At 37.5% G+C, this 21,969-nt stretch overlaps 2 protein-coding genes across 3 annotated transcripts; one reads left to right on the forward strand and one right to left on the reverse strand.

Moving 5' to 3' along the window:
* Positions 1-9,075: 9,075 nt before the first annotated feature.
* On the forward strand, positions 9,076-10,821 carry LOC131437628 (UDP-glucosyltransferase 2-like). Its single transcript, XM_058607101.1, has 3 exons — positions 9,076-9,223; positions 9,288-10,466; positions 10,528-10,821. Exons 1-3 carry the CDS (start codon positions 9,120-9,122, stop codon positions 10,802-10,804), a joined length of 1,560 nt encoding a protein of 519 aa, XP_058463084.1. The 5' UTR covers positions 9,076-9,119; the 3' UTR covers positions 10,805-10,821.
* A 2,920-nt stretch (positions 10,822-13,741) lies between these two features.
* Positions 13,742-21,721, reverse strand: LOC131436497 (Bardet-Biedl syndrome 4 protein homolog). 2 transcript variants are annotated; one of them, XM_058605227.1, is made up of 10 exons: positions 21,583-21,721; positions 21,282-21,430; positions 21,096-21,208; positions 20,761-21,033; positions 15,479-15,632; positions 15,285-15,407; positions 14,806-14,890; positions 14,558-14,644; positions 14,219-14,418; positions 13,742-14,159 (listed from the first exon to the last, which is right to left on the reverse strand). In XM_058605227.1, the coding sequence occupies exons 1-10, from the start codon at positions 21,650-21,652 to the stop codon at positions 13,926-13,928; spliced, it is 1,488 nt and encodes a 495-aa protein (XP_058461210.1). In that variant the 5' UTR covers positions 21,653-21,721; the 3' UTR covers positions 13,742-13,925. The 2 variants fall into 2 exon arrangements, with proteins under 2 accessions (XP_058461210.1, XP_058461211.1); XM_058605228.1 differs by having other exon boundaries at positions 21,510-21,610.
* Positions 21,722-21,969: the final 248 nt, after the last annotated feature.

Consider the following 21,969-nt stretch of genomic DNA (forward strand, 5'->3'; position numbering starts at 1 on the left):
CGACACGAGGTGTCACCACGATTTGGGTGCCGCTTTCACATGAGACACAATTTTGGGTGCAACATTCACTTCACGCTAGATTTTTGTTTTGCTGTTGGTTAAAATGACAAGTTTGGTTTTGTTTTATTCCGATCGAATTCTCATGTGATTCATGCGACATGGAAAAATGTTGCCACACTTAGGGAAATCGTGTGTAAGTGTTAAAATTGTTGTAGTTGGAAAAATTCTATAACAGACAGGAGGATTTTGCTATCGTTCCGGAACGTTTTGAAAGACAGCGGCGAATGGTCTAGTAGGTGGCAGTAGTGTTTCCAACGTATAGCAAGTTTGAAATTTACACAGGATTTTGTAAAACAAATACACTGAGGTCTTTTTTTATGCGGTCTTTTTTATGCGGTTTTTTTTTACGCGACTTTTTTTATGCGAATTTTTAGAGTTATGCGGTTGTTTTTTATGCGAAGTTTCAGAGTTATGCGGTTTTTTTTATGCGAATTTTCAGAGTTATGCGGTTTGCCCTTCTGCGGTCTTTTTTTATGCGAAGTTTCAGAGTTATGCGGTTTTTTTTATGCGAATTTTCAGAGTTATGCGGTTTTTTTTATGCGAATTTTCAGAGTTATGCGGTTTTTTTATGCGGTACGTAAATTCGCATAAAAAAAGACTTCAGTGTAGTTTTAGCCTGCATATCTGCGCTGGTGTTAAGTTTGCGTTACCAACTACCCTATCATTCTTTTCTGCCATAATAATTTTGTTTTATTATTTTACACAGTTATGTATATACCTTATGATAAAAAAAGAACCGGAATTTTATAAAAAAAAAGCAAAATTTCAATTTTTAATAAATTTCTTTATTATCGCCTTCAAAGTACTCTCCTCCTGCGGCAATACATGCATGCCAACGCTTGATCAAATTTTTCATACAAGTTTTATAGGCCGCCGAAGATATGGCCTTTAGTTCACGCAGCGAATTCTCTTTTATGGTGTCTAGTGTCTATGGTCTCAAAACGCGTTCCCCGCAAAAGCAATTTGAGTCTGGGGAAGAGGAAAAAGTCACACGGGGCCATATCTGGAGAGTACGGTGCTTGGTTGATGATATTGGTTGAGTTTTTGGCCAAAACCTGCGACATAACCAAAGCTGTGTGAGCGTGAAATTCAGCTTTTTTGGCACCAGCCGAGAAGCGACGCGTTTCAAAACCAAAACATCAGTTAAAATGTGTTCGGCTGATCCATAAGAGATGCCCAACAACACAGCAATCTCTCTAATCGGTACAGAACAATTTTGCAACACGATTTGCTTCGCCGAAGCTATGTTTTCTTTAGTCACAGATGTTGTTCGCCGGCCAGGGATCTCATCATGATCCAAGCCTGTACGACCACCTTTGAAGCGTTTATACCACTCGTATGCCTGTGTTTTTACTAGACACGATTCACCAAAGGCCTTTTCTAACATTTTCAACGTTTCGGAACACTTAAATTCATTTGCAACACAAAATTTGATGCACGCACGTTGTTCTAAATTTTCATCCATTATAAAAATCGCCACCCGAAAATTTTTCAACTTCGTTGTATAGACGCCAAACAAAATCTAATCGTACGATATGCGTCAAAATTTGACAGAATGTGTATAAAAGTGTTGCCAACGTTGAGAGAATAAAAGTTTACCGATTGGACAAGCGCGGGAATTTTAAAATAAAAATTCCGGTTCTTTTTTGATCATAAGGTAGATATATACTTTATTGAAAATGAAATCATTTCTAATACTTTAAATAGATACTACCCATTACTATATAAACTATAATAACAGTGTATTTACTTTTATATATTCTTCATGGGTTTCCTAGTTATCTTGAAAAACTAAACAATGGCGACTCACATTCTTATCCGGATAATCATCATATTTGACAGTTTTTCCATAATGCTCTTCTTGTTTTTTTTCGTTATATTTACTACATAATAATTGTTTAATAGACCCAAGAACGGATGTATCCAGCGTCCCAAAAGTGCCTCATGATGTCCGTTTTCGAAGCGGCGGGGTGTCGTTCTTTGAACGCGCACACTTCTGAACGGAGTTACTTCACTGTTTTTCCATTACGGTTAGAGTTCGACTCATAGAACTGTCAAATTTTGTCTGTTTACGCATGGGTTACTATGATTGATGCTGCATGGGTAGTTTTGTCAGTGCCGGTGAAAGGTACAATCTTTTCTGAAAATGTCCTCTAAGCATTCTGATTGTGATTATACCTTTCTATAGTATTGGAGAGATATTGTTTTATTTGAGCTCGTTAATAATGTATGTTATGCACTGTATCGCTTTGTGTTTCTGATGCGAAGAAGTATATTTCAGTATTTAAAAAGACCAACACATTCATCAATAGCACGATCAGTCAAAGCAGAAGACAAAAAAAACGTGCATGACGTGAATTTCTATAATGCAATTTACACTTAACTTAATAAATCCATAAATGTACTTCAAAGTCATCAAATTTGATCTGAGTGAACATATAAAAAACTAGTTTCGAGAAAGAACTGAATTGTCACAAATGTTTTGAAGGGGATGTTTTATAGTAACCTTAAGAATGTTTGAATTGTATTACCCTAAGACTAGTTCGTTATCTTTTGTTTGTTAGTTACCCAACTAACAAAACGTTCGGATAAAAGGGACTGATTTGGCTTAAGCAGCTCTCAAAGTACATCAATACTATTCTAAGCAGCCCATTTTGAAAGTAATTATCCACACTTAAAAGATCGCGCGACGCAACCGAACGAACTTCTAAGCTGCTTCTAGAATACATTGTTAAGCTTCTATGCAGCGAAAAATTTCGATGTAATATAATCAAACAATAATAAACCACAATTTCTTTTTCTTATTCAAAAAGAGGTTAAATTATTTATTTTATAGAGAATACTAGACTACAGTTATATTTATATTGGGTTTGAAGAAATTAACTTTTGACACCAGTGTGGTTTGATTGTATGGTATGAACGTAGCTTAACATATTGTTGACAACAACGCCACAAAATGCGTCGAATCAGCTTCCATAGCAGGGGGGTGGTACTCTTAAGCAGCGAGAAAGTTCACGCGAAATTTGTTCTGCATTTCGAACTGTCAAAAATTGCCACGTGTTTTCTTAAGCAGCTAGAAAGTTCACGCGGAACTTGATCTGTACATTCAAGTTCTCAAAAGTTTTGCGTGTACTTTTAAGCAGCAAGAAAGTGATTTTTTTAAGTAATTGTGAAACTTCTGGTTACTTGAGTAGTTAGTTGTTAGCTCGTGCAAAACATTTGATAACAGCTTCAAAAACATTTTGCAACCTTTTACATGCTTTGAATTGTAAATTCAAGTGAATTACGACGCCTCTTTCACGTTTTTTTCTAATTGTGTAAGTGTGAAAAACTTACATCTTTATATGCTATACGATACAGACGCAAAATTTGTTTTTACATTTTGATAGGTTAAACGCTACAGACTTATAACGATTGCCCATGCTACAAATATCAGTGGGCATCATTTGAATGCGTGAAATGAAAACTTTTTCATCTTCTAATTTGCCATTCAAAATTGTTGCCTCGACAACATTTGCGATTAACTTTTGAACTTTAAACTTTTGTCTGCACTTGTTCCTCTGTTTTCTGCACTTTATTTAGTACTTTGTGTGCTTGTTTCTGTAATTTGTGTGTTTGTTCCTGTACTTTCTGTGATTGTTTCAGAATTTGTTCCTGTACTTTCTATACTTGCTCCAGTATTTTCTGTATTTGGTCCTGTAAATTCTGTGCTCATATCTGTACCATCTGCACATTCTGTACCTTTTTCTGCACTCTCTGCAATTGTGCTAGTACTTCCTGTAATTGCTTCCCTCATTTCTGTACTTGGTTTTGTACTTTCTGCACTTGTTCCTGCACCTTCTTTATTTTTTCCTGAACTTATCTTCTGTACTTGTTCCTCTTATTTATGTACCTGTAGCTGCCCCGGTGAACTTTTCACAGCTCAAAAATTATCTTTGGAAGGAAATAATTTCGAATACTCTTAAGTCAGAAGTGTAAGTGTGAGTAGTTTTCTTCCTTTTTAGAAAAACAATGATATGAAATCCAAAACTTACAAAAACGTTATGCAAGATTTATCTAATTGAAATAAAAACAAAACTTACAAAGATGAGAATATTATCATAAATGTTGCGGAAATACGTACGCAATGAAAACAAAACTCAATCAGAACAATTGTGTTTGATGTTCATCTTGCTGAAAAAATGAGCAGATCTGACATCACTTATGAACCAAAAGTAAAGTTCATCAAAGTTACTCTCATGATACTTTTTGTGCAACTTGTTTGTACAACTCTAATATATGGGCTTGCCAAAATAATACCTACACTGCTCATACTCGCATATCAGTCCCATATCGATTTTCGCCAATTTTGAGTTAGCTTGAGGAATGAAATCTATCCTCAATATACTCTCAGAAATTGCAATAAGAGTTGAAGGTTTGTTCAGTAAAATGTGAAAAAAATATCAACTCATGTCTGTCCCATATGCAAAGTACCCGCATATCAGTCCCATTCAGTGCTAATTTCTAAAATTGCATTTGTTGCAATATTGGAATAGTTCATGTAATAATACCATGATTTAGTATTAGGTAGCACAATAAATCAAAAAAATCGGAAATATAATTTTGATCGTCTTTTTCTCGACATGCCGATTTTCCATATGGGACTGATATGCAAGTATGGGCAGTACAGTGCGTATCACAAATGTCGGGCCCGTTAAGATGAATCTTTATACTGTATTGTAATTCAACTAGTTTGTTTAAAATAAAAACAAAAGGTATAATATTTCTATCTAAAATATTCACATGTTAAAGTATCCCGTTATTTAGATAATATAAATCATTACGTAGCGTGAATCATTTTCTATTCAACTAACTGTTACCACCGATGCCATATTGGAAAAGATTGAAAAAAATTCATTTCGAGATTTTTCAGGGTCAATAAAACATTAGTTTGATCAAAACCGTCTGGAAATTTTAAGTATGTTTGAATACACATATTTTAAACACCATTCCGATGATTCTCTTTAAAAATAATAGATTGTTATTTTCACAGAATTTGGTGTACAATAATCAAAACACGTTAATTCAAAGGCGCTTGAAAATTTCATGCGTACGAATACATGTTTCACCATAAAAAAGCAGTTCGTTGTCGATTTTTCATTAACAAAAACACTAAAGATCAATTCAACAACATGTAGCATTATCATTTTTTCATGTGCAGGTTATTTTACAAGATCCATGTTTGTGTTAAGTACAGTTGTATTGAAAATCAAATGTGAAACTTATTTATTAGAAATTAGGTTTGTTATGTTTTTGTAAATGTCATTCCATTTCTTGTTTACATTAGGTAGTTGTTTTCACGAGTTTCAAAATTGTTTTTTCGCTGATTTTATTACTGCCTCTGTGATGGGATCGACGCATGAGTTTTGCATCAGTTGCACAATCATTGTGAATAAATGTTCGTAATAACGGAAGAACTTAAAGATATGTTGCACAAAACAGAAAATTGCGCTTTTTCCATAACACAACAAGTAACTAGAATAGTAATATAAACTGACTTGATAAATTGCACAATCAGTAGAAAAATACAGGACAGCAACTTAACATGCTACTTGGGGCTTGGTTCCATCGATGTAATTTAATAACAGGAAGCAAACGGAATGGTTCGAGTACATTGAATGAAACTCAAATGCAAATAATTTAAAATTTCGAAGTACTCTGGGTTGATTTAATTCGAATCGTGTTTGGGCCAGTACGGCTGCTCGGCCATCCATGGAAGTTGTCCATCAATGTTAACTTCCCTTTCTGAGCAGCCTAGATAGCCGTGTAGTGTCGGTAGCGGTTTCCCAACTGGCTAAGAATAATGCTACGGTCCACCTGTACCGGTGGTATAAGTCCACCAAACAGGTAAGCCGTGTGGCATCCGGCGGAATTATTTTCCACCAAGAATTGATCCACTGGTTTCCTGTTCCATGTCGTAAAAGGCCACAAAAATAGGAACTCCTAAGTCAAGGTGTAATTCCGTGCTGAGGACTGAATGGCTGCAGGTGGTTAAACAATGCAGTCGTGAACGGAATATCTTGGAATCTAGTCGCTGATGGTTTGTTAAGGAAACTTAATAACCTTGGATTTCCGACTTATTGTTTTGCCGACGATTATCATATATTGATGACCGGTATAAGCATTATCACTCTCTTTGATTAATGCAGCAAGCCCTGCGATCTGTTCAACAATGGTGTTATCAGGTTAGATTATCTGTAAATCCGGGCAAAACATCAATGGTGCTTTTCACTTATCGTAGGATAATCACAGGAGCTCGTTCGTTACAGTTCTTCGGTTCAGAGGTCACTGTGGTTGATCAAGTTAAATACGTCGGGGTTATTCTTGATTGAAAACTGAATTGGTCTGCTCACATTGACTTCAGGATTAAAAAAGCTTGCGAGGCTTTCGGCCAATGCCGACGAGCTTTTGGAAAGTCATGGAGACTCAAACCCAGATACATTAATTGGATCTACACAACTATCGTTAGACCAATTTTAGCATACGGATGTCTTGTATGGTGGCAAAAAGGAGAAGTTGCGACAGTTTAGTCAAAGCTAAATCATCTCCAAAGAATGGTCCTAATAGCGATGACAGGAGCATTCACGACAACTCCTACTGCTGCTCTAGAGGCGCTACTGTGAATTAAACCACTACATGTGTTCCTAAAACAAGAAGCATTATCTTGTGCATACCGTCTTAAGGTTACAGGGCTTTGGAACCCATTAGATTATGCTACTAGCTTGTGGTCTCAAATGGTTACGTGGGATGAGTATTTACTCGCTCCTAGTGACCTAACTCTCACATGCAGTTTTCCTTTCAAAACATTCAATGTGAGCTATCCTCTTCGTGAGGAATGGTTGTCTGGTTGTCTGGAACGACAACTTGATGAACACATAGTTTGTTATACGGCGGTTCTCTGTTGAATGGTCGTGCTGGTGCTGGTGTCTCCTGTCGTGAAATGAGGCTGGAGCAGTCTCATTCACTTGGTAGATACTGTACTGTGTTCCAAGCAGAAATCTACGCGATTATGTGTGGAATACAATCGGCAATGATGAGTTGGCTAGAGCTGGTGCAACGAATGATTTCGTTGGTCCGGAACCAGCTTTACCACTTTCAACTAGAGTTGGATAAAGCACAAGATTTGTTCTTGGGCTGCATCCAAACATGCCAACAAAAGGACATTCTCTCGTTTCTCACCCAATGTGATAACGAGCTATAGTCAGAAGGGTTCATTGTTCTTCTTGTAGTGAATAAATCCTTTCTATATTCACCTTAAATAGGGTTTAGCAGATTGTTTGGCATCCTCTATGGGGTACCGAATTTACTTCTGCTCGTACATACTGCGAATTGTTCTGCATTCTTCCGGGAGTGCAGAATGGTGTCGCTTTTCTAAAATCTCTAAATCCTCTCGGGGGTTGGAGGTTTTATTAACTGTGCATCGTTCATCAGAAAGAACGCACATAGTAACAAACCTAAATAGGTTTTACAGCAGACTGTTCGGAACCTCGTAGAGGTTCAGAATTTACTTCTGCTTCCACAAAATGTGATCCCCAGCAGATTGTTCAGCATCCCTTAGGGGTGCAGAATTTACTTCTGCTTTTTTGTGTTTTTGTGTCGTCAATTTTCCCCATCCTAGTCCAAACCTTACCATTTCTCTTCAATCCTTCCCTCTTATATATCGGGAAAATGATGCTAAAAACAAATTGATGGCAAGGCACAAATCTCCAAATATAAAGGGGAACGTGCCATTTGAGCCAATTTGTTCTGATTCCTGATTCCTGGGGCATGGTTCCATCGATGTAATTTAATAACAGGCAGCAAACGGAATGGTTCGAGTCAGGCGCGTACCCAGAAAAAAATTTCGGGGGGTGTTTCAGAACATGTTGATCAATTTCCATACAAATGGAACTTTTTATATAATTATTTGAATTTTTTTTATTGTGGAGTCGTTTGTTGAAAATTATTCATTTTATTTTTTACTTATTTGAAAAAAAAGAGTTCACATAATATCATACTTTTTTGAGTTTCGGAGGGGGTTTGAACCCCTAAAACACCCCCCTGTATACGCGCCTGGTTCGAGTACATTGAATGAAACTCAAATGCAAATAATTTAAAATTTCGAAGTACTCTGGGTTGATTTAATTCGAATCGTGTTTGGGCCAATTGGAGACGTTTGTACTGAAATAAATAACCGAACTTGCAATTTGAAGCAATTGACGAAATTTGGAGGTCGCTTCGAGAAAAATTTACACAAGATCTCGTTTAAAGAATCCTTCAAAGGTATATAATAGGAAATGCTTATGAAAAATTTAAGCCGAAAAAAAAACAGAAAACCTCTTCAAATTCGAATGGAATTGTTCCGAAGAGTTTTGGTGTTTGAGTTAACGGTGTTAATTTTAAGTGGCAGCACACCTCAATCTTGTTGTCTCTGAATGAGATTTCAGTGCATTGCAACAGCAATAATTATATCTATCGAGAAGATAAGATTCACATTTATTGAGTTTTAGGAAGTTTGAGAACAACGAATCATGAAAAAACGTTAATCACTTTCTTTTCTTAAACTGTCCATACTTGCATATCAGTCCCATATGGAAAATCGGGGATCGGTCAGGGTATAAGGTGTTGATCGAGCAAGCCAGATGTCGTATGTTCGAGTCCTGACCTGAAAGTATCCTTGGTGTCCGTATGCCATAGCCTGTGGTCCTGTACATATATGAGTGGACTGCGAAGTCTGCTGACACAGAAGGTCAAGTTCCGCATCGGAATGTAGCACCTTGACTTTGTCTTGTCTGATGTCACGAGCAAAGGTAATCGAAAGATAGTGATTTGCACAATGATAACAGCAGCGTTTTAAGCACCCGTTGATTACATCTAGAGCGAACGTGTGATTGAGCGTAATTCTTTCCCTTTTATGGGAACCAAATCTTATCTTCCGTTGACTGTCCGAATACTATTCATTCAGTACTAAGACGAAACGTAAAGAAAAGTAACGAAAGCATTCAGTACTATTTTTGCCGTCGTTTTGGTAACATCGCAGAATGTGGCTTTATTTGGTAATCCTAATCATCGCTAACAGTAGCATGACTGAAGCTGCGAATATTTTGTACATAGACGGAATAGCGTCGCCGAGTCACTTTATTTGGTAATTCATGTTCAAGGTCGAACTGTTTACTTCACTAATGAACCATATATTTGCTGACTTGCAGGCATCGGGCGCTCATCTACGGACTGGCGGCTAAAGGTCACAATGTGACGGCCTTGAGTGTTGACGTCGAGTCCAATCCGCCGCCGAATGTAACTTTTATCAAGGTCGAAGGTGTTTATGAAGGTTTTCATGAGGAGAGCCCAGAAATAATGGATTTTTTCGCTTTGGGGGAACTTAATCCTTTATCCATGCTTACGATGTTTAACGCGTACAGTTACCGTGGTTGTGAGATTGCATTGAAATCGAACGGATTGCGTCGATTGATGGATTATCCAGATGATTTCAAAATTGACTTGATTATAAACGATTACCTACTAGGACCATGCATGTCTGCGTTGGCACAGCACAAATTCGGCCGTCCTCCGCTGATTCCCGCAACGGCTTTTCACGGTCTGACAACAACGACCTCTGTGTCAGGCACGTACTCTTATTCTGGACTAATCCCCAATCATGAGTTCGACGCTCCTGAAAGGATGAGCTATTCGGAACGGTTTCAGAACTTTTTCTACAATCATTATGAAGAATTATTGAGGACCTATGATTTTTTGCCGACGTTAGACAAATTGGTTCGCAAAATCATGCCAGATATTCCGTACGTGGGGGAGTTTGATAAAGATGCTCGTATTATTTTATTAAACTCTAATCCGGTCCTACAGTACTCGGAACCTTCGATGCCGAATGTGATATCGGTTGGAGGTATGCAGATTATCGAACCGAAGGAACTACCGGAAGACCTGAAAAAGATTGTCGACAGGGCTAAGAATGGAGCCATTTTATTTTCTCTGGGTACCAACGTACGGAGCGATCTGCTGGGAAACAAGCGAATCACTGAGATCCTGAATGCCATGAAAAAGTTTCCTCAGTATCAATTTTTGTGGAAATTTGAATCCGATAGCATGCCGATAGAGGTTCCAAAAAATGTGTACATCCGCAAATGGATGCCCCAAAATGATCTTCTGGCTCATCCAAATTTGAAACTTTTCATCACTCACGGCGGTCTACTGAGTACTCAGGAAGCAGTGTGGCACGGTGTTCCAGTTATCGGATTCCCCGTGTTTGCCGATCAGAATCGAAATGTCAACTACTGCTCTGAGCAAGGTGTTGGAAAACGATTATCTATAGGCAAGGTAAATAGTGAAGATTTAGCCAACGCCATTCGGGACGTACTGACGGAAAAGAGGTAAATGAACGTACAGAATTTAATTTAGGTTTGATCGTTTATTAATTTATTATGAGTTTAGTTATCGTGACAACATGAAACGACTATCCAAAGTGTTTCGCGATCAAAAGGAGCATCCATTGGAGCGGGCCATCTGGTGGGTCGAGTGGGTCCTACGGAATCCTGACAGCACGATTTTACAATCAAATGGTGTTAATTTGAACTGGATAGTGAAGTATTCATTCGACGTAATCATCCCCTTGTTGTTGATCGTACTAGCTTTTGTTGTGATGGTCAGAAAATTGGTTAAAGCGTTAGTCTCTCGTAGAGCAACATCATTAAAGTCAAAGATCGAATAAATTTTTAAAATGGTTCACATCTTTTCTTTCTGTTAGACTAATATAAAAATATCTAGTTGGTTTGCAGTTCGAACGAGTAATACGGGAATGGTAAGGTGCTCTTTTCTAAATTTGCATTTTCCCAAATATTCATTTGAGTCATGTGTTTTGAACATACTTTTTAACATGAAATGGTATTTCGATGGACCTCCCTGCCCCACAAAAATATCCACAAAACCACCTACAGATGACCTATGCATCACACAGCAAACCTAATAGACCTCGTTCTCACGTACGAGAATTTTCCCAAAATCATCAATGTCCGCACCTAACGCAGTGTCAACCTTGATATGGATGTGGACCAATATATATTCTCAGTTAGGGTATGCTAAGATTCATCGACGGCACACAACAGTTATCCCACTATCACGTCAAAAATCAATCTCAAGTAGTAACCTCAAGTAGTACGATACAGACAAGCGCGGCATAGGCAGAAGTCTGTTTTTTAGAAGAAAAATTAAAGCATTGTGTACAAACAGAGTACGATAAAGATTGGATAGCTTTCAAACGAAGCACGCTGTGTGTGTGTCGTTCGAAAGACGGTGGTGTTTTCTTCTTCAGTACCAGCACGCACCGATGTGTACCGGTTTTGCATCGTCATTTTGAATGACGGTTTGGAAATTTTGATACTCAGCGTCGTATAATTTCGAACCCGGAAGTCGGATCTGGATGATATTACTTAGTATCTTTTAAGACTGAGAGCGTTAATTTGAATCAAGATATTTACGTTAGTATTTCAAAAGAGCCTGGTATCCATTGACAGATTCTCTTTATTTACTCTCTCTTTCGACTATATCGGCGTTGTTATACAAATATTCGCAACATATTTGGTGCTGTTAGAAAAATAGAAATATTGTCTTTCATTCTACAGGGTCCGGCACTCGAAGTGTAACCAATTGAAAAGGTCATAAATTCAGTTTGGAAAATTACTTTTACTTAATTCAAAGTACAAAATGTGTAAAAATAATACAAAATTCAGAATCAATTCACTTTTGCTCGATATGACCACCTTTTGCCTTGACTTGATGACTTGAGAGAGCGAAGGAGTTGCTTCGTTTGGCCGAATGTGACTTGCAGGTATTTTGGCCCACTCGCGGACAATAACTTTTTTCAGCGCCTCGAGACTGGTGTATATTTTAGTTCGGACTTTGCTCTCCAAAATGGCCCAAAGAGAATAATCCATTGGATTCGCATCTGGTGAATTCGAGAGCCATTGTGTGGCCGTGATGAAGTTCGGTACGTTGTTTTTCAGTCATTCTTGGTTCACTCGAGCTTTGTGAGACGGTGCCGAGTCCTGCTGAAACGTCCATGGTCTGCCACCGAAATGTTTGCCTGCCCACGGCTTCAAAGCAACCTCCAGAATACTTTCCCGATAATATGTCGCATTTACCTTGACGCCAGGTTCGATGAAAACGATTGGAGAGCGCCCATCTGCGGTTACAGCGGCCTAAACCATTATCTGTTGCGGGTGCTGCCTCCTGGTGGCCAATCGATGACTCAAATTCTCGTATGAACGGTCGGTCAAGTAAACCCTATCGTTTTGAGAGTTAACGAATTGCTCAATTGGAAAAATTTTCTCGTCAGAAAATACAATGTTCGGAAATTGACCGCTTTCGGCCAAACGAAGCAACTCCTTCGCTCTCTCAAGTCATCAAGTCAAGGCAAAAGGTGGTCATATCGAGCAAAAGTGAATTGATTCTGAATTTTGTATTATTTTCACACATTTTGTACTTTGAATTAAGTAAAAGTAATTTTCCAAACTGAATTTATGGCCTTTTTAATTGGTTACACTTCGAGTGCCGGACCCTGTAGTATATACGGCATCTAGTAACAACTAGTGTTGGACTAACATCCCTTCCCATTCCTTAGATATCTACGTTCGGGCCTAGCCGGCGCCGGTAGTGATCAATGAATTCTGGGGTTACCAGAAGATGTACATTGAAGGATGATTTACCAGTCCCAGGTTGGATCATCTAGAAATTCCCTGTACAATTTCAGCTAATCCCGATCAGTAACGGAGTAGCAACCAGCGGTGGTCGCTCAAGCTCTACTAACCTGCCAAAAGAGATGGATTTAGGTGACGGCGTTCTGGTCGTTAACCGATCGTAGTTATTGAAGAGTTTTGGTACCGCATGGGTACCAGTTTTGTGCAAACCACACATAACATATGGGCTGAAAAGTCCCGGGCCTAACACATAGATGGCACTAGGTTTATTGCAGTCACCTTTTCTCAGTTAATACTGACCTTTAAAGGCAGCTGATAAATTTTCATGATATTCTATTTATTAGTTTGTGAGTTATTGTGCCAAGAACCGTGTTTTCCCATGTTTAAACGTAACAAGCCGACATTTTTGCGTCGATATGTGACAATGGATGAAACATGGATTCATCATTTCAGTTAATTTTGAACCAGAAAAGTCGTGTTCTCTTTGATAAACCCGGGACTTTGCAGCCCATGTGTAAATAATTTTCATTTTTTACGTTTCGTTTTTGGCTCAGCATTAACTTAACGTCTGCTCAGCGGTTTCTGTTGAACTGTTAGGGGGCCTCAGCAGTTCAACATAAATTGCTGACTTTATTTTAATCGTGGTTTACATTAACTAAAACAGGCGCCAACGATTAAAATTAAGACTTTAAAGAGACATTATGGATATATAAAATGGTAACTTTTTTAATCTCAAGTTTGTTGACTTGCAGTGATAGTAATCAATCTAGTATTCAAATTAGTAGCACGAAAACCAATCATTTCTTAATTTACATTCCACGACAAGCATTCTATAGGGATATGTGTCAATGCATTGTATAAAGAATGAATGAACAGGAAGCCCTAATAAAAAAAACCTTGACGCTTGATAATCAAATGAATTCCATTTCATGAATAAGTACTTCATACAGGAATGGTTTTTATTTCATTTCACTATTTCCGGATTATCTTGTCATCAAAGAATCCTGCTAATTTGCTCAGTAAATGAATAGCTCATGCTCGCTTGAACCTAACTTTAATATAGCTCCTAGAATGATACCCCTAATCAAACTCCTGGGCTCCGCTCCACTCCGGACCGACATTTGAAACCACGACCATCTAATTTGGTCGATTTTTCCACTCAGTTACATCAACTAATTTCTCGTCTCGGTTATTTTCACTTCGGTTTCTTTTGGTAGCATCCGCTGAAAAGATTCTGGCGCTTTCGGTGTGTAATCCCTGGTCCCAGTTTACCTTTGATGTCGCGATCCCGTCGGTCACATTTCCTTCCGCTGGTGGTGATAGCGTTGGCAATGACAATGCTGCATTCAGTCTGTCTGCCATTTTTAAATACTGGAAATGTAAAGCGGAAAAATAACGTATTCGCCGATAGACGTTAAGTTGATCCTTACCTCACGGTGAACGTTGATGTGCTGGGTCATTTCAAGAAAATTGGACAAATGCGAAACCGATTGTTCCGGTTTGCCGATTTCGAAACAGTAAAGTGCAAAGTTCAAATAGATAAGAGGATTCTTAATCGCATCCGGGAGCATAGTTGACTTCTCCAGTGACAGATACGCATTTCCGGGATCATTGAGGTGCCGCAGGCATGCTTGACAGAAATAGATGTAAGGTGATTAGAAATTAAGTACTTAACATCTTAAGAAATTTAAACTCTTTTGAGACTTGAAAACATTAAACTATTTTTCAGCTCCATTATCAATTCATTATTTAAATTAATAAATGCTTACTTCCTAACAGCATATAACATTCTGCGTTGTCTGGTCGGAGGCTAATCGCTGCCGCTAATGTTTGAAAAGCACTAACATATTGTTGGGCTGTAATGATATACCATAGAATACAGATGTTAGCTTTCCTATCACGATTATATGGGAAAATTATCATTGACAGAAATTGTCGCTAGCACATTGCCACCTATTTCAATCATTCGTAACGAACATGGGCGGCCGGCTTGCCATTGTTATCGAACAATACTTACATGTTACCAACACCAGTCCTAGGTTGTACAGCGCGTTGAAATTCAACGGAGCCACCCAAACCGCTTTTTTCAGGCAGGAAATTGCCTGAAGTGTTTTGGCGTGTTTTCGGTACGGATATGGTTTCCCACAAAGCGAGCGTAGATGGAAGAAAAGTGAGATAAAAAATCATTGACCCTTCTGGAAACTTTTTCGATAGCAATAAAAGAAAAAGGAAAAACAAAGAAGCCCGCAATCCCGCTTCTTCTGTTGAAACACTAATTTGATAATTTTCGAAGAAGCATCAAAAACTTTTTAAGCTTATCGTTTATAAGACATAATGCAGAAACAATCATCGGAGTATCCAGTAAAGATACTGAGGCTGTGAAGAAACTGCACAGTTCGAAAAAGTGTTCGTTCGAAAAAGTGTGCTATTGTTTGGGAATCTGCAATTACTTTCCGAATGTTGCTACTCCAGGTGGAATAACTTTTATTATCTTACCGCAATGTATTTCTGCTTCTTGAAGAAACAAAGCCCGATGTTGCTCCACACTTCGGATCCCTCATCTGGCAGGTTGGAAATTCTTTTGTACTTGTTCAACGCACCGTCAATGTCGTTTTTTGACTAAGTTTGGAAACAAATCAAACAAATTATGAAACTTTGTGAACGGTTAATGCCGCCAACTTCAGACGTACTTGCAGAATCGATCCAAGTGCCAGCAAAGCCGTTGTACACTTATCGTCGATGGAGATTGCATCCAGCAGTTTTTCGAATGCCTTTTGACAATCGTTGATGTTCAGGTAGAGGATTCCTATCTGAGTCATGAGGGCGACGTCGTCTTGCGTTAATCTGGAAATAATTTTTTTTAAATAACTATTTATTTGAATATGAGTTAAAATTAAATTATTAAGATTTAAATTGGGTGTTCAGCCACAAGTGGTGACTTTTCAGCCCTATTATATACATGATTTGGTTATTACCATGAAGACATCATGTGTTTCCGCAGTTCTGTGATTTTTGTGTAGGGAAAATTCTAAACCTGCTTGTATTGTGTAATGGGGAAAAGGAACTTATATACTAACTTACTAACTAATACAGTGATCGATACAATTGAAAATTGCATCGATTTTTGTCGGAATTTGCTTATAATATTATGTGACATTACATCTAATGGTTCTATATTTGTGAGTCTGTGTAACTCATTTGTACTAAACCAGGGAGGACGCTTCAAAATCATTTTCAGAATTTTATTCTGAATCCTTTGAAGCGTTTTCTTCCTGGTGGAACAACAACTTGACCAAATTGGTACTGCATAAAGCATGGCTGGTCAGAAAATTTGTTTATAAATTAATGATTTGTTCTTTAGGCAGAGCTTAGAATTTCTGTTTATTAGAGGATATAAACATTTAATATATTTATTAAACTTTGTCTGGATTCCTTCAATGTGATCCTTGAAAGTGATTTTTTGTCATACGTTAACATTAAGTATTTTGCTTGATCAGACCATGTCAATTCCAAGCCATTTAATTTGAGAATGTGATTATTGTTTGGTTTAAGAAAACAAGCTCTTGGCTTATGAGGAAAGATAATTAATTGCGTTTTTGCTGCATTTGGTTTAATTTTCCATTTTGACAGATAATCACTGAAAATATTTAAACTTCTTTGTAGGCGACTGCAGATCACTCTTACATTTCTACCTGTGGCTAACAGACTTGTGTCGTCACAGAATAACGATTTCTGACAACCAACGGGTAGATTTGGAAGATCAGAACTGAAAATATTATACAAGATTGGAGCTACGCTCGAACCCTGCGGAACACCGGCTCGTACGGGTAGCAATTCAGATTTACAATTCTGATTGCTAACCTGAAGAGTACGATCAGTTAAATAAGTTTGAATAATTTTGATCAAATAAATAGGAAACTGAAAATCAGACATTTTTGCTATTAAACCAAACACTGTCGAATGCTTTTTCTATGTCTAGAAGAGCAACTCCAGTGGATAACCCAGAAGATTTAATTGCTTTTATCATGTTCGTTACTCTGACAAGTTGATGAGTAGTTGAATGTTCATGACGAAATCCAAATTGTTCTGGTAAAAAAATTGAATTCTCATTTATATGAGACATCATTCTCAACAAGATATTTTTTTCAAAAAGTTTACTGATTGAAGAAAGTAAGCTAATTGGTCGATAACTTTATGTTTCTGCTGGATTTTTATCAGGTTTCAGGATAGGAATTACTTTAGCGTTTTTCCATCTTTTTGGGAAGTAAGCTAATGAAAAACACTTGTTGAAAATTTTAACCAGGAGTCTCAAGGCAACATCGGGAAGATTTTTAATAGGAATATAAAAAATTCCATCATTACCAGGAGCCTTCATGTTTTTGAGTTTCCTAATAATTGATTTAATTTCGTCAAAATTCGTCTCAATAATGTCATCGTGTGATAACACTTGGGTTGAAATATGCTCATATTTCAGTGAGACTTGCAATTCAATAGGACTTACAACGTTCAAATTAAAATTGTGTACACTTCCGAACTGCTGAGCAAGTTTTTGAGCTTTTTCGCCATTTGGAAGAAGTATTTGATTTGCTTCCTTGAGAGCAGGAGTTGGGTTCTGAGGTTTAGAAAGTTTCCAGAAATGTTTAGAATAAGGTTTAATTTGTTCAACTTCTTGAGCGAAATTTTCATTTCGCAAAAGAGTAAATCTATGTTTAATTTCTTTTTGTAAATCCTTAACTATGTTTTTCGTAGCAGGATCACGAGAACGTTGATAATGTCGTCGACGAACATTCTTCAACCGAATGAGCAGTTGAAGATTGTCATCGATGATAGGAGAATTTAATTTAGTTTGAGCTTTGGAAACTGAAAGATTTCTAGCTTCGATAATATAATTATTCAAATTATCAATTGCTGTGTCGATGTCCGCAGAATTTTCTAAAATAGTTTCATGATCCACATGATTTTCAATGTGAGATCTGTAATCCAACCAATAAGCTCTATGATAGTTGAATGTAGAACTAATTGGATTAATTATAGCTTCGTTGGAAAGTCTGAATGTTACAGGAAGATGATCTGAGTCAAAGTCAGCTTGTGTAATCGGTTCACTACAAATGTGACTTTGATCTGTTAGAACCAGATCAATTGTTGACGGGTTTTTCACTGAAGAGAAACAAGTCGGATTACTGGGATGAAGAACTGTGAAGTAACCAGCTGAGAGTTGATTATGAAGTATTTTACCATTACTGTTATTTTGCCTACAATTCCACTGGACATGCTTAGCATTTAAGTCCCCTATTACGAAAAATTTCGATCGATATCTTGTAAGTTTTTGCAAATCGCCTTTAAAGAAATTTAGTTGTTCGCCGGTGCATTGGAAGGGCAAATATGCTCCAGCGATAAAATAAATTCCATGAATGGTTTCAACTTCGATTCCCAAGCTTTCAATAACTTTAGTATTGAGAGAAGGTAAAATTCGATGTTTAATTTGCCGTTGGACAAAAATGGCAACTCCACCACCCATTCCAGTAAACCTGTCAAATCAATGAACCACATAATGTGGATTGCTTTTCAATTTGACGTTTGGTTTAAGAAAAGTTTCTGTCACAATGGCAATATGAATTTTGTGAACTTTGAAAAAATTATAAAATTCATTTTCACTCGATTTTAAAGATCGTGCATTCCAATTTACAATATTCAAATAGTTATTTAACATCACTGTTAAATTTTAAATTCATTATAATATTATTCGCAAATTGCCATCCGATTTGAAATGCTTCAAAAAGTGATGAAGTTTAATTCATTCGGATGATTATTTGAAAAAGTTGATCTTGTAGGTAGATCATTTTATTTTCAGTTACATCGCCTAAATCGACTTCGTTTAAAGAAGCGAATGGGATTAAAGGAATATTGAAATGTAGATTTCTACCTGTTACACTAGTGTAACTGTCATTAGCAGAAGATGACGTGGCCGATCTACCTATTAATAAATCGTTTTCGTTAGAAGACGAATTGGAAGGCGTACCTGTTTTTTGTATTAAATTCGAAGAAATAAGTGCTTTAGAAGAATTAGGCGTGGAATTTGTAACGTTCTTTTTTTTATTTTCAGGTATGTTCTGTAAATTTAAGGTCGTCGATTTGACTTGTTGTCTAAGCGAACGAGTGTTTAAAAATTTTTCCCTGACAGGACATTTCAAATAATTGGATTTATGATTTTCATCGCAATTTGAACATGAATAAGTGGTTACATTAATTGGACAAACGTCTTTCGAATGCGATTTACCCCAATTCAAACACCGTATATCCATATGACAATTTTTGGTTCCATGGCCGAAGCCTTGGCAACGACGACATTGCGTTAAGTTTGCAATACCATTATGCCGTTTATAATGTCCCCAATGAATTCAATGTGGGAAATGAAACGTACTTTTTCTAAAGTTTTCAAATTGTTTACATCACTTCGATTGAAGTGTATTAAGTAAAGTTCATGGGAAATTCCGGAGCGTGGTTTAGAAGTACCTTTTTTTCATAAGTATTACTTGGGAAGGGGCAAAACCAAGCAATTCTTTTAGTTCATTTTTAATTTCATCAGTACTTTGATCATTTGATAAGCCTTTCAAGACAGCCTTAAAGGGTCTGTCTGATTTTATATCATATGAATAAAATTTATGAAGTTTCTCGGACAAATATCGAATAAGACGTTCGTAATCTTCCAATCCATCAACCAAGACTCGATATTCTCCTCTTCGTCCGATTTGAAATGAGACTTTTACTTTCGGGAGAAAAGTAGAAAGCTCAGTACGGAATGCTTTGAAGTCGGAAATCATCACCGTCACTGGTGGGATAGATTGATGTTTTTTCCCAGAACGACAAGCGTCCATTTTGGGAATTTTTGAGGAATTTTCTTCTATGTCGCTACAATCGGACTCAAGAAAAATACACGTAAAAATGTGGTCAGGGTTTGAACAATTACAGCTCAGTCAATTTTGTATCAATGATTAATATTATGTCACCATTTGATTGGAAATATTTCTACGTATTGATTTGAATGTTCATAGCCATGTATTTTTAATTTTATATCATTGAAATGTTGATTAATAGCTAGCAGTGTCCTATTTTTGCTGCAAAAAATCTCCGGCATACCGGATTTCCCTGCCATAGTCGACGGTTTTGAAGGAGTAAGCGATATATCAAAGGGAAAGCATCGCTCTGATTGGTCAATCGATGCAAAAGCGAAGCTGTTGGAAGCACGCGGAGCAAAATTATAGCAAACGTTTCAGTCCTACGCGTACCATGCTAGAGGTAGGTTGTAGCTAGTTAGCAAGACCATAAAACGATTTGAACCTTTGATTGGTATGCTCTGATCTTGTGTCATGCAAGTTCGGATCTTGTGTCATGCAAGATTCGCCTGAGAAATTGACAATAAATAACTTCTAATTTATATAAGATGAGCTCGTTTGATAATGAGAAAAAGTTCGCTGCAACCGAAATCGCAGAATGGTAGTAATGGTAGAGAAACGCTATAAAAATAACTGCTTGCATACAAAACTTGAACACAAGCTTGGTGAAGAGAAGCTTAAATATCGGTATCCGTATCGCAAGCATGTACAAACGTTTAATTGCATACATTTGGACTATTGATGTAATTTCGTCGGCTACGAAACAAATACAAATCATGATAAATAGAGTCTATATTCGGGGTTCGCGTGTTCGGTGTTGATTCCTAATAAGGATCAATCTAAGCAGACTCTTGTGCATTTGCGGAATCAAAAGTGTGACGATTAATTGAAAATGTCAATCATTGGAAATTTTGGTTGCCTTGTTCCACATCAACGGCTCGAACAACCCCATGGGGCTGATCCTTGTAGTTTTTTAATCAATGTCGTCAAGTTAGAAAACGTCTTATCTATTATACCAAGCTAGCCCACTGTTAGCTTCTTGTATTCTAAATTCTACGATTTATCTATTCCATACTCACTGTAAACAGCTTTCGATCATTTCGATGGCTTTCACGTTGTCGCCTTCATCGATGAATATTTCAGCTAAAATCTTGTAACTGTCTACGTGTTTGCCACACATCACCGACTGCTTGAGATACTCTTTGGCTTCCGCCATTCCAGCCTTCGGTTGGCCAAAGTTACGATGAAAAAGTTCTCCGATAAAGTGATAAACCTCATGATCCGGACGCTCAAGCAATGTTTCCGCCTTGAGAAACACCTCCAACGACTGCTTGAACCGTCCCATGATGAAGCTGGAAAGTCAGATAGCATTACTCTTTCTATTGCTATGAAGGCCAGCCCGTTACAACCATACAAAGTTTTTGCAAGCTCTTTATAATTTTCCGCATTTTTATTGTTGGCTATAATTGCTTGCTGGAAGCAATTGAGAGCTTCGGTTGAATTTTCTTCGTCACGCAGAATCATTCCCTGCGAATAAGCGTCATTTACGTTTTGCCATAACGTGTACCTAAGGTCCCATCTAGTTGTGCGAATATCTTACCTTTACATAATACAGATATTCTTTATCATAGTTGATAGTAAGCTGCCTATCGATCAGTTTCTTGCATAAGGAATAATCCTTCCTTGTGTACAAACAGTGAATAAGCCAATTCATGTTTTGGTTGGACCCCGTTTTCGCCGTCATCGTTGCTACTCAAGACGACAAAAGGATAAATTGGAAGATTAATTAGCGAACATAATCAAAAGGCTATACAGAATCAAAACGCACGAGTAGCTTTTCTGACTATCCTTTCTACCGAACGACTGAGTCGTTGCTATTTTTCACTTTCTCCCAGTCCTACCTGTCTGGGGGTGCTTCACGGCAGCCGAACCATCCGTTCGTCCATTGCAGTGCACGTATTGGTCCGTCATCTGTTTTACTAACTCACAACTTTCACACTTGACCGGATGATTTGCTAAGCATAATTATGTGCTGCTATTTTCTCAGGCGAAATTGTAGATTATTTGTTTGGTGAGTTCTGTTACCATAGCAGCGGAACTTCGCCCAACGTTAGTGTTCGTTATTAAGGAAACGGAATGATTCACTACCAGTGTCGGCATGTTTTACATATCTTTGTTGTACTCTCAATTTCTGAAACTTTGAATTGAAACACCACAGATTCTCTGTTTATCTTTGGAATCCAAAAAATAAGCTCTAGAAAATAAACAACGAGAATTTTATTTTTTAA

This window comes from Malaya genurostris, chromosome 3, assembly GCF_030247185.1.
Source record: "Malaya genurostris strain Urasoe2022 chromosome 3, Malgen_1.1, whole genome shotgun sequence".
NCBI classification, from domain to species: Eukaryota; Metazoa; Arthropoda; class Insecta; order Diptera; family Culicidae; genus Malaya; species Malaya genurostris.

Coding starts and splice junctions, on each gene's coding strand:
- LOC131437628 (XM_058607101.1), top strand. CDS start 9,120: ATGTGGCTTTATTTGGTAATCCTAATCATCGCTAACAGTAGCATGACT. Junction 9,224..9,287: donor TCGCCGAGTCACTTTATTTG/GTAATTCATGTT, acceptor GCTGACTTGCAG/GCATCGGGCGCTCATCTACG. Junction 10,467..10,527: donor GACGTACTGACGGAAAAGAG/GTAAATGAACGT, acceptor TTATGAGTTTAG/TTATCGTGACAACATGAAAC.
- LOC131436497 (XM_058605227.1), bottom strand. CDS start 21,652: ATGACGGACCAATACGTGCACTGCAATGGACGAACGGATGGTTCGGCT. Junction 15,633..20,760: donor ATGATCGAAAGCTGTTTACA/GTGAGTATGGAA, acceptor AATTATTTCCAG/ATTAACGCAAGACGACGTCG. Junction 14,419..14,557: donor ATGTTATATGCTGTTAGGAA/GTAAGCATTTAT, acceptor ATTTCTGTCAAG/CATGCCTGCGGCACCTCAAT.